At 45.0% G+C, this 12,018-nt stretch overlaps 1 protein-coding gene across 1 annotated transcript in view; it reads left to right on the top strand.

Annotated features, from left to right (window-relative positions):
• Positions 1–2,403: 2,403 nt before the first annotated feature.
• Positions 2,404–12,018, top strand: part of SNX24 (sorting nexin 24) — a 153,779-nt gene continuing 144,164 nt past the window's right edge. The window contains exon 1 of the mRNA XM_026507836.4: positions 2,404–2,526. Coding sequence (XP_026363621.1) covers positions 2,467–2,526 — 60 coding nt within the window. The 5' untranslated portion in view covers positions 2,404–2,466. The remainder of the gene's footprint in view (positions 2,527–12,018) is intronic.

A 12,018-nucleotide genomic window follows, 5' to 3' on the forward strand; every position in this document is an offset into this window, starting at 1 on the left:
TAATACTAATATTAGTAGAATCCAAAAATTAGTAGAATACAACAAATAGTTTTCACTTGGACCATCTGTCAGACCTTCATGGATCCACACATTTCTGCCTTTTAAGTTCAACAGGTAAATAGGTGAGCCATGCCAGACAAAAAGGTACATACCAGGCTACTAGCAGGTTTTGGGGAAAGGAAGATATAGAAAGCATTTTAAAAGCTCGATCAGAGGGCACCTGGGTGGCTCAGTCAGTTAACCGTCTGCCTTCAGCCTAGGTCATGATTCTCTGCTCATCAGGGAGTCTGCTTCTCCCTTTCCCCCTGCCCTGGCTTGCTCTCTTTCTCTCTCTCATGAGCACACTCTCATAAATAACTAAAATCTTTAAAAAAGTAAAATAAAAATCAAAGCTCAATCAGCAATCTCTAGCGAGAGAACTTAATGATTACATAGTCTTGGGTTACATTACCCACTGAGACTTTTTTTTTAAGATTGTATTTTTAAGTAATCTCCGCACCCAACGTGGGGCTCAAACCCCGAGGTCAAGAGTCACATGCTCTACCGACTGAGCCAGCCGGGCACTCCTACCCACTGAGACTTTAACAAGTTGTTTCAACCAGTCTGGAAATTGTTTTGGTCTTCTGCCATCAGCAGCCATTATTATTTTATTTTATTTTATTTATTTTTTAAACTTAAAGACTCACAATTTTTTTTATTAATTTTTTTTTTTTAGTAACTTCTACACCCCGTGTGAGGATCAAACTGATGACACTGAGATCAAGAGCCGTATTCTCTTCTGACTGAGCCAGCCAGGAGCTCACCATTATTATTTTTAAAAAAATATACAGAAACACTCCTTAGTCCTTTGAAGTCCTACTGTACCTAACACTTCCTCCTGGGGTTATTAGAAAGCTTAATATTGAGACACGGTGTGTAACAGTATCTGCTCTGGTACCTGGTGCATTCTACTCTTTCTGTAAAGACTGGATACTTTCATGCTTATATCAAGCTTTCAAGAACAATGTGCCAGGCAATAGGCCAAGCAGGGGATAATAAAAAAAAATTTTTAAGCCACACGCCCCAAAACCTGCTGGGTGAGGCAGATAAATAAATCACACAATACACTGTGACAGTCACCGGAGGCTTAAGAGAACCACAAGCCAGGCTCTGAACTCAGCATGGTGTCATAGAGCTGTTTCCTAACGTGAGATGGTGCCCGGTCCGCACAAGAACAGAGGAAGGGTGGTCTGGTCACAGGGCACAGCTCTCTGCTGAGTCTCTGAGTTCTGAGTGACAGATCCTGGAGCTGCAAGTGTGTGGGCGAGGAGGACGGGTCTTCAGACCAGGCTAAGGTAGAAGGCTGTGCAGGTCCCCACCAGGCAAGTGCTTAAAGCAAAGGGCCTGATTCCTCCTCTTCTCCAGGACTTAGGGGCTCAGCATCGACGTCAGAGCTCACAAGTTGCACCGGCCTCAAGAGCACACCGAGTTAGAAGCAGGGGTGCGTCCGCAGCCCCAAAGCACACTGCCGGAGGCCACTTTTCAGTGACCCACAAGTCACCTCCAAGTTTCTATTCTGCTCCATGCTCTGATCTAAGGAAGAAACTGAGTTTACCAAGGTAACCTGATAATCAAGTTGCCTCAAGTGGAACACTTCATCTTGTAGGTACTTTCAGGTTATTTGGTCTTGGCCCGACAGGCAGATTCTGGTCCTCACCTTTCTTCTCTTTCTTTCTTTCTTTTTGGGGTGTGTGTGTGTGTGTGTGTCTTATGTTTTCTCTTACAGTTAAAACGCAAACGGCTTAGAGGCAGCATTTTAAAACTGGAGCAAGAAACCAGTGTGTCTCCGTGACCCGCAGACTTTCGGGTTCTGTATTATATTACCATTCCCAGCTTTGTCGCCTAACTGACAATGAGACGCTGACCTTGGACTCAAAGGAAAAGAGAAAAGTCTTGGTAAAAGTTGGAGGGTTCACTGCTGTTAATGCCAGCCGAGAGTTAAGACGAAAATCCAAACATGGGAACAGAATCAAGGAGTTCCACGCTTTTCGGCTCCCCGCCGTCCTGCAATCGCTCAGGGTAGTGTCTGGCGAAAAGCAAACGCAGCGCCCGGCGGCGCCCGAAGGGCAGGGAGCGTCCGGGTGCGGCCCGGTCCCCGGCGCCTGGCGCGGAGGCGCGCACACCCCTTTTCTGCAGACTCACAGGTTTTCAGGCCCCGCCTCCTCCGGGCCCAGCTCCGCTCCGCCGCCCCGTGGGCCCGGACCCAGGTGCCCGGAGCCCCGCGCCCTCCGCCGCCGGGCCACCAGCCCCCTCCCCGAGCCCCCCGGGAGCGCTGCGCTCGGCGGAGGCGCTGGCGGCTCGGGGCCGGGCGGCGCTGCGTCTGGGTCCTGGGGGCGCAGGGCAGGGAGGCGGGGCGCTCGGCCGGGGGCGGAGCTGCGGCCGCGAGCCCGCCCCCCGCTCGCCCTCCACCGGCCGGCTGGCGCGGCCATGGAGGTCTACATCCCGTCCTTTCGCTACGAGGAGAGCGACCTGGAGCGGGGATACACGGTAGGCGCGGGCCGCGGCCGGACAGGACCCCCGAGGCGGGAGCGCGGCTGCTGAGCGCGGAGGTGCCCCCGGCCGTCGCCGGCCCTGCGCGGGGGGTCCCCTGGCTGCCCTCCCTTCCCCCGGGCCTGAGGCTGGGCTGCGCCCCGGCGCGGTTGTCAGGGAGACGCCCCCCCCCCCCCCCGCCTCGGCTGCAGCGGGCTCCCGGCCCCTCCGGTTCGCTCCCTTCCCCCTCCCGGCCCCGCTCCGGGTGTCGGAGCAGGAGCGGCGGGAGTCAAGCCCTCGCTCGCGGCGCTCGCCATTCTCCGCGCCGCCCGCCCTCTGCAGCCCGGGGTGGGCTGCGTGCGTGGCTGCCACAGCTGCCCCCTTTGCCCAGACAGGAGTGGCTACGCGGCGCATTGATGTTGGCTTCCAAGTTCTGTGGGATTCATTCAGCTGGAAAACATGCTAATTTAAAAAAAAATTATTTGTAGCTATTTATTAGCCAGAGTGAACACATGTGTTGCTTTTAGATGGCTTCCAAAGTTGTTTTTTCTTCCCCCTTAGTTCTGGTGGGCCATGAAATGGCGTAATCAGGTACTTGGGCGCACCTGTTCCATACCTAAGCCTGATCCCTGAGAACTCAGACACAGGGCCCCTGATCTCGAGAGTGGACGAGTGGGTCGGGAGGGTGAAGACCAGGGCCTGGGACCTTTGGACGAATTCAGTAAGTAAACTGTAGGTGGTTGATTTCCCAATGAACTTAGACACCTTCATCCAAACCGTCATTGCCGGAGGGAGAAATGCCTCACGCTGGCTCGGCCTCGAAAGAATTTATTTCCAGTCACTAAAGGGCAGGTAGGCAGAGAAGATTGCAGAGGGCAATCTGAAAGGACCGATAGAATATTCGTTTCTAACGCACTCACTTGCTAAACACCAGTTACATTAATCTGGCAGAGTATTTTAACCTTTCTCATCTCTAAACATTCTTGGGTTTTGGTGACAGGCTGCTTGGAAACTTGTGTGTTTTCGTAGGGAGGATTAAATCTCCCTCTTAAGGGAGTTTTTAGAATTAAGAGTAGTAATTGAAAAAAAGAAATCTAGGGAGTATATGGGTGTTTAGGATTAAGTAGACCTCTGGGTTCAAGTGTTCAACTGTCTCAAAAGAAGCAGCTGAGGGGCGCCTGGGTGGCACAGCGGTCGGCTCAGGGCGTGATCCCGGCGTTATGGGATTGAGCCCCACATCAGGCTCCTCTGCTATGAGCCTGCTTCTTCCTCTCCCACTCCCCCTGCTTGTGTTCCCTCTCTCGCTGGCTGTCTCTATCTCTGTCGAATAAATAAATAAAATCTTAAAAAAAAAAAAAAAAAGAAGCAGCTGAGCTCTGTTTGGCCATTATTTATATAAATAAGCCTTCCCAATGAATTAGTATTTGGTTAAATATTCTGCATCTTCCTTAAAAAAAAAAAAAGGAGGGGGGAAGTGAACTTAAATTTGAACGTGTGTGAGGCCTTTTCCTTAAAGCCTTGAAACCTCGCTTGTCTTTCATTAGTCCAGGTATGTCACCTCCCCCCCACCCCCTCGCCGCCATCAACATCAGCCGTCATGGAGGACCTGCCATCTTTGGGGCATTCTTTAGGATCTGAAGATTATAGCCTGCTTGTTTGGGCTTTTGATGTGTTTAGATGAAAGTGGTCCCAGTAGTCCAAACTCAAAGTTACTTACGTCCCCAAATAAGGACTTTGAAGTATATCAAAGTTCAGGCTTTTTTGGCTGTTACTGATTTTCTTCTCTTACAGGATCTGTGTTTTCCCACATTTTTTTTTTTTTGATTACTCGTATTACGACCAGGCATGTGCCAGGTTGTGATTTAAGTTGTTTTGGAAGGAGCCCTTTTCTTGGCAAACATGGCAGTTTGGAGATTGCTTTTAGGGTGAGAGTTTGTGTGCTTTTTAAAAGCTTGCTTTTTAAAAAACTCCTAACTCACCTAGATCGGTAACCATATGGTTAAGATACCCTACAAGTGATGCTTTCCTCATGTGAGTCAATGAAGCAGCTCTTGGATACTTCCTTCCCTCTGAGCAGCTGTTTTATCATTGCACAGCGAAAGACTATACTTTCAGGGGTCATTTCTATAGTTTGTTATGACTGCACAGCAGTCATTCATGTAGCAAATTTTTTTTTTAAAGATTTTATTTATGCGACAGAGATAGAGACAGCCAGCGAGAGGGGGAACACAAGCAGGGGGAGTGGGAGAGGAAGAAGCAGGCTCATAGCGGAAGAGCCTGATGTGGGGCTCGATCCCATAACACCGGGATCACGCCCTGAGCCGAAGGCAGATGCTTAACCGCTGTACCACCCAGCGGCCCCTCATTTAGCAAATATTAACTGAGTGCCTGCTTGGTATCTCTATTTTAGGTCCTGGGAAGTTAGCAGGGAATAACATTTCCTCTTTTAAAAAAACTCGCAGAGTTTAAAAATATAATCTCAGTTTCCTGAGCAAGAACCTGGTGAAATAATGTATACTTCAGAGTAAAAAGCATCTTTTTACTTAAGCGATTATGTTTATTTAAGCATATTTAAGGAATATTGCATTCGAACAAATTCAGTGGCTGGAGGTTTATAGTAGGGGAGTGTGGTTCTTCCTAGCTTCTAGTCCCATGCCCTCGAGACATAAAACGTGGGGGTGCTTTCTTAGAGACTTTTCTGTATGCCATAAAAACATGTGTTTTTTTCTTAGAATAAATTGTCACATTTGACTATAACTGTCATCCTACACGAATATCCTTCTGTACCGATATGGATAGGTCTGTCTCCTAGCTACTAGCGAGGGGATCTTCCTCCTAAGCAAGATGCCATCATTTGTTTACCCCGCTCTTTTGATGGCCGCTGACATTTGCTTCTAATTTTTAGCAACTGTGTCAGATGTCGAAATGAGACATCCCTGCACATGGCTTTTTTTTTTTTTTTATGCCTACTACTAGGATTTTTGTAGAACGTTAACTAGAAGTGGTACTTCTAGGCCTTTTAAAGTTTTCATAGATAATGCTCAGTTGTTATTCAAGAAGTTTATACAAATTTATGCTCAATGTACAAGGTAATTTACCTTTAAAGAGTGAATTTTTGCCTGTGGGCTTGCGTGATGTCAAGTGTGGAATTGAAAGGTAAAGGGATGGTGCTCCTGTCCTTAGGAATTAGCCAGGAGGGGCAAGGTAGGGAAGGGCTAGGGTGCTCTGATGTTATCTGGAGTCTTGGGGAAGAGGGCATTTCTGCACTGTCTTAGGGTCATGTGTGGTGTGGGATGAGGGGTTGCTTAGGATTGCTGACTTTTGAAACCTGATTGGGTTTTTGCTGGCATTGCGAATTCTAGAAGGAGGAAGTGCAGGGCAAAATCTCATCTCAAGAGGAAGGCATTTTAAATTCCCAGATTCACCAAAATAAAAAAAGAAAGAAAGAAAAAGGCAAGGGGGGGGGCTTCTAAATCATTTTAGTTTATAAAGAATCAGGAGAGGAGGATCTTCTAATAAAATTCAAATGAACTCAAATATTACTTCATGGGAAGGTTATTCTCTACCTGCCCTCTGTCCCCATAGCTTAGATGTTTACTGTCTTTTTCCCAGCTAGCCTCTAACTCCTTGAGACTAGCACAGTGTCAGTTTCTACTGCTGTCCTCCAGCACAGGGCCTATCTGTAGTAAGATATTCAGTGCATGTGTGATGAATAAATAATGAATGAATGAGTCTTCTAATAGGAGAAGAAAACCAGAAGAGCAGTGATTATGAAGCATGAAGCAGCTCAGTGGGTAGAAGTGGGTCATGGTGCAGACTGGAGTTTCCACTAGCAGCAAGGACTGTGCAGGGAACACCTGACAGACAGAGGTGGAGAGAAACCAGCTCACTAGCCTTAAGAGCTGGAAAGGAGTATGGACTTCAGCCCCAGACACTGGGTTTGAGGAAGGAAGTAACATGATGAGCTTTGCATTTAGAAAGATGACCCTGGAATATTAATCATTTAAGGGATGCCAGCAGAAGAATCAGAAAGGAGAAGGAAAGACAACAAGAATCTCCAGGACCTAGTGACCAGATGTGAGGCAGGAGTGTGACTCCCCTGGATGCAGGTGTCATTGGCCAAATCAGAGCTGAAGCAAGCGGAAGATTTCATTTGGGGACCTGTTGCATTTTTCATGATTGGGGAGGCTGTTTGATTTTGGAGCTCAGGATAGAGGTCTGAGCTAGAAATATGGCTCTGGAGGGTCATTCCGCACAAAGGACGAAGAAGCATAACAGTCCCAGGAAGAGAATGTGGAGTGAGGAAAGATGGTGGACTTACGGTAAAATCCTAGAATTTGCATGAGCAAAGAATTCCCAGCACTGCGTCCTGAGGGAGGGGGAAGAAGGGAGTACGGGGGTGTGAAGTGGGCAAAGAAAGAATGGTAGATGCTTCATGGGAAGGAAAGCGCTGGATGTGGCTGAGTGGTCTTACAAGGTGAGGCTGGAGAACAGTTGGTTGTGAGGGTAAGCAGGTCCAGGGTGCGAGTATAGGCTAGCATTTGCAGTTTTCAGATATGTGGTTGATAAATAACAAAAGTAGAATCACTACCTAGGTTGCAGCATAAAAGTTTGTATTAGATTTTATTTTTTTTATAGCTGTAAAAATCAAGGCATTGAATTAGATGGTTTTTCAAGTTCATTTTAACTGTATGTCTGTGACTATGTTATGGTTGTACAAATATATCTTTTTCTTGAATTCTGATCTCTTTGATTTACTTGATGTATCATGCTTTTCACTGCATAAGGCAGCTTCATATATACATGATCATAATATTGAGACATATGCAGGGATCATTGTTTTAATATTTTATGGATTAAAATACAAAAATAGAACAATATAAGGAAACCATTTACCGATTCCTTACCTTCAATATTTTAAATATTACTTCATTTATCACCCCTTATTCTTCCATTTTTCTAATTCTGAAATATTAAATCCAGGACTAATCCAGGACATAATTTCACCTGTAACTGTTTCACTTTAAATATCTGACAGGTACAGACTTAAAAAAAAAAAAAAAAAAAAAAAAAAAAAAAAAAAAAAAAACCCAAAACCAAAATGTCAGTATTGACTCCAAATTAGCCATACCTTAGTATCATCCCAGTTCTCGCTTGTTTTTGTTGTTTTTAGCATGACCACAAGGTAGACATTTCTTTGGAATTAACAGTGATCTGTAGGAAGTTTTTTGTTTTTGTTTTTTTTTAAAGATTTTATTTATTTATTTGAGAGAGAGAGAGCGCGCAGGAGTTGGCGGATGGGCAGAGGGAGACGCAGATTCCCCTGCTGAACAGGGAACCCCACCAGGCCAATTCTCAGACTCCTGGATCATGACCTGAGCTGAAGGCTTAACCGACTGAGCCACCCAGGCGCCCTGCAGGAAGTATTTTGTACTGCCATTTTGTATTTGTAAGAATGAGAGGTTGAGTAAGGGCCCTGCCTACCGAAGAGTAGCCCTTCCTCTGTGCTTTCATCCTTAGAGTACCTTCTCTCTGATGACAGAAGGCTAACAAGTTGCAGATTAAAAAGTGTGTGTGTGTGTGTGTGTGTGTGTGTGTGTGTGTGTGTGTAGAGGAAGAGAGGGTATTTCTTCAGAGTACGGGCACTGTTTTTCCCCAGGAGCTCTGAACAATTCCATCTCCTGTCATATCTTGTCATCCCCAATTGGTTTTCCAACCAATCCTGTTGCCAGGGGAATTCTCTGTGCTGATTGGCTGAGGCCGGGGCCATCTGAACCAATCGGGGTGGCAAGGCTACATTAACTCCATGGAGTTAAAACAACAGGCCTTTCTGGAGCTGGGAGTGAGCTCAGCCTCTTCCTGCCACCTAACCCTGTAGGCACGACAGTGAGACCACAATGTCTGCCGCAGTATCTTCAAGTCACCCATTATAAGCATCTGTGATGAAGGAGCCCTTTGTGTGACAAGGACATAGCTGCCCCAGTGTCAACCATAGGAAACTGACAGCGTAAGCAAACCTTAAATGTGTGTTGCGTAATTAAGTCAAGCACGTGTAGTATATGTTCCTTACTCTTAAGAACAGGAAATGAAAGTGTGAAGATATTCTTAAAATTCTTTTTAATTAATTTAGTTTAGAGAGAGGGAGAGAAAATGTGTGCGTGGGGGGCCGTGGCCCTGTGCAAGTGGGGGAGGGGGAGAGGGAGAGAATCTCAAGCAGACTCCCCACTGAGCTCGGAGCCCCCATAAGGGGCTCCGACTCAGGGCCCATGAGATCAGGACCTGAGGTGAAACCAAGAGTCCCAGGCTTAACCTCCTGAGCCACCCAGGCTCCCCAAGTATGAAAATATTCTTGAACATTAGCCAATAAAACACTACATTCATTTAAGAATCAACATAGGTACAAAGGATTGGGTTTTGCAAGTATGGTGCTTAGAAATTTGGAGACAGAAGTAAGTTTGTTTTCATTGAGCAAGAAATACATTTTAATCTTTTTTTTTTTTTTAGTTTTCACTTTTTAATTTATATTTTTTAATCGTGAAATAATTTTAGATTTGCAGAAAAGTTACAAAGTTAGTAACTGACAGTTCCTGTATACCCCCCACCGCACCCCCCAGCCAGTTTCCCCTGTTGTTTTAACATCGTATATTACCATGGTAATGTCAAAACAAGGAAACTAGCATTGGTTCATTACTGTGCACTAAACTCCAGGCTTTATTTGTATTCCACGAATGTCCAATCCAGGATATCATGTTGCATTTAGTTCTAACTTGATGTGAAACTAAGTTAGTAGTCCAAATTACAGCACAATGTCTCAAAAATGAAGCAGGAATGGTATTAGAAATGAAGCCATACAGATCAAATCAGATTTTGGCTATTTTAGACACTTTATAATTTTTGCCATTTGGCAAAAGCCCATTTAGACTATTCCACTGGTTTATGACAGAGGCTGAAACAGTCTAAGGGCAAAATAGATTCATGCTCTCTGCATTTAAATTTTGCCTCCAACATTTAGCTTCAAGTCTGGTTTTTGGACAAGCCACTTAATCTCCTGTGTTTTTTTCCCCCCTCATCTGTAAAAAAAGGAGAATACTAGTATCTACCTGGTAGAGTGGTTTGAGGATTAAATGACATAATTCCTGCAGAGTGCTAGGAATGAGGTGTCTAGCTATGTTTGTGATTTATTCTTATTATTTTGAATAAGGACTGCCTTCAAGTTCCTTTTTCTCTTTTTTTAAAGCTTTTTAATGTCTGTAACGTAAACAGAAGTCCAAGAGAAATATTCATGCTATGTTAAATAAATTCTTTGCAAATACTTTGTGAAGTACTTCAGAAGTAACAATTCACATGGAATCAACTGGTATTATTACAACTTTCATTCAGTTCAGGTTTAGTTTTGTAGCCTTATTTACGGCCTGTGTTTTTTTTTTTCCTTCAGGATGCTGAAGGCCAATATATTTACATAAGTGAGTAGTATGTATTAGAGAGGGCACAGAGACACATGCTTCTCACCTCCTGCCTTCTCTTCCATCCCCCCAGCATCCCTCCAAGACACAGGGGCCATTAAGCTCACACCTTGCATTCTTGGGATGGCTTTCCAGGTATTCATTCAGATTTTTTAAACATAATTTTTAAAATAGATTTTATTTTATTTATTTGAGAGAGAGAGAGAGCATGAGCGACATGGAGGGGCAGAGGGAGAAGGAAAAGCAGACACCCCACCGAGCAGGGAGCCCGACATGGGGCTCGATCCCAGGACCCTGAGACCATGACCCAAGCTGAAGGCAGATGCTCAACCGACTGAGTCACCCACGTGCCCCTACACACTGAGATTTTTGATGGAATTTTCTGTTATTTTGCTTTGTGCGTATCTTTTCCGTTTCTGTTTTCTATTTCCTTGCCCCCCTCCCTTTTTAAAGTACCTATTTTGTTATGGAAAATGTCAACATACAGAGCAGTGGAGACTGACCCCTTTATTCAGCTTTTAAAATGATGAGCTCTTGGGGCGCCTGGGTAGCGCAGTCGTTAAGCATCTGCCTTTGGCTCAGGGCATGATCCCAGGGTCCTGGGATCGAGCCCCGCATCAGGGTCCCTGCCCCTCGGGGAGCCTGCTTCTTCCTCTCCCACTCTCCCCTGCTTGTGTTCCCTCTCTTGCTGGCTGTCTCTCTCTGTCAAATAAATAAATAAAATCTTTAAAAAAAAAAAATGATGAGCTCTGGAGTGCCCGGGTGGCTCAGTCAGTTGAGCATTCAGCTCCTGATTTTGGCTCAGGTCACGATCTCACTCAGATGGACTGAGCCATCAGGCATCCCTGCCTATGTCATTATTAACACCTTTTTCAGTTCCTTACGTCATACAAACGCAGAGGCTTGATCATATTCAGATTTCATTTGTGATGCTAGCAACCGTTTTAGCACATTGCCTAGATCTTTTCATTCCTTAGTGGTTGCTAAGTATTGATAGTTTACTTTTTTTTTTTTTAAAGATTTTATTTATTCACTTGACAGAGAGAAAGGCAGCCAGCGAGAGAGGGAACACAAGCAGGGGGTGTGGGAGAGAGGAAGAAGCAGGCTCCCAGCAGAGGAGCCCGATGTGGGGCTCGATGTGGGACTCGGGAACGCCAGGATCACACCCTGAGATGAAGGCAGACGCTTAAGGACTGAGCCACCCAGGCGCCCCCTGATAGTTTACTTTTATCATTCCTTCTTCATTTATTGGCTTGAATACATGTATACAAAGCAACTTTGCCTTGTAAATTAGTTGCTGTGAGCTGTTGTTTTTAATAGGAAAAGCAAGATAAATGCCTCATTCTTTCTTTGATTATTTACTTTTCAAAACAATGAGTTGGCTGTCTTTCAGAAAATCCATATTGTTATGACTCTGTGGATATTAGCATATTTGATGTAGTTCGGTCCCTAGCATTTATCATTCTTACATGCTTTATGTCCTTCTTTGGCCGTTTTCGTATTTGGCATTTTCAAGTTGGATGCTGTGTTCTTGACATAACCTTAGCGGTCTTTGGCCACTCCTTGCTTCCTAGCATAACAAGGTACATCTTTTACCCCCCCCCCCCCCCAACCAGAGCTAGAATTAGGTTTTTCTCTAAAGATCCCTGGTTGCTTTTAGTGGGAAATGGTAGAGACTCTGACCTGCACACAAGGTATTTGTGAAGCTTTTGAAATCTTTTCAGTGGTCGAGCGGAGGAATGTTTCTCTTAAGATTAAATACATGGTACGTTGAGGACAGCAGGAATTTTTGTCTTGGTCTTTTATCTTCAGCTGTATCTTTCTTCTGCGTTGACAATCTCAATACTGTAGATGCTGAGATTGACGGAATAGCATATGATTGGCAGTTTACTATACGCCTCTGTGCGTCTCCATTATAGTACCAGTGCTACCATCAACAACGTGATTACTGAATGCAGCTTAAATCTTTTTAAGTTCTTTTGTTCTTTGCTCTATCCCACTAGGAGTGTACAATCAAATGACTGTTTCCAAAGCACTTGGATTGGTT

Source organism: Ursus arctos, unplaced genomic scaffold (assembly GCF_023065955.2).
Source record: "Ursus arctos isolate Adak ecotype North America unplaced genomic scaffold, UrsArc2.0 scaffold_5, whole genome shotgun sequence".
NCBI lineage: Eukaryota > Metazoa > Chordata > Mammalia > Carnivora > Ursidae > Ursus > Ursus arctos.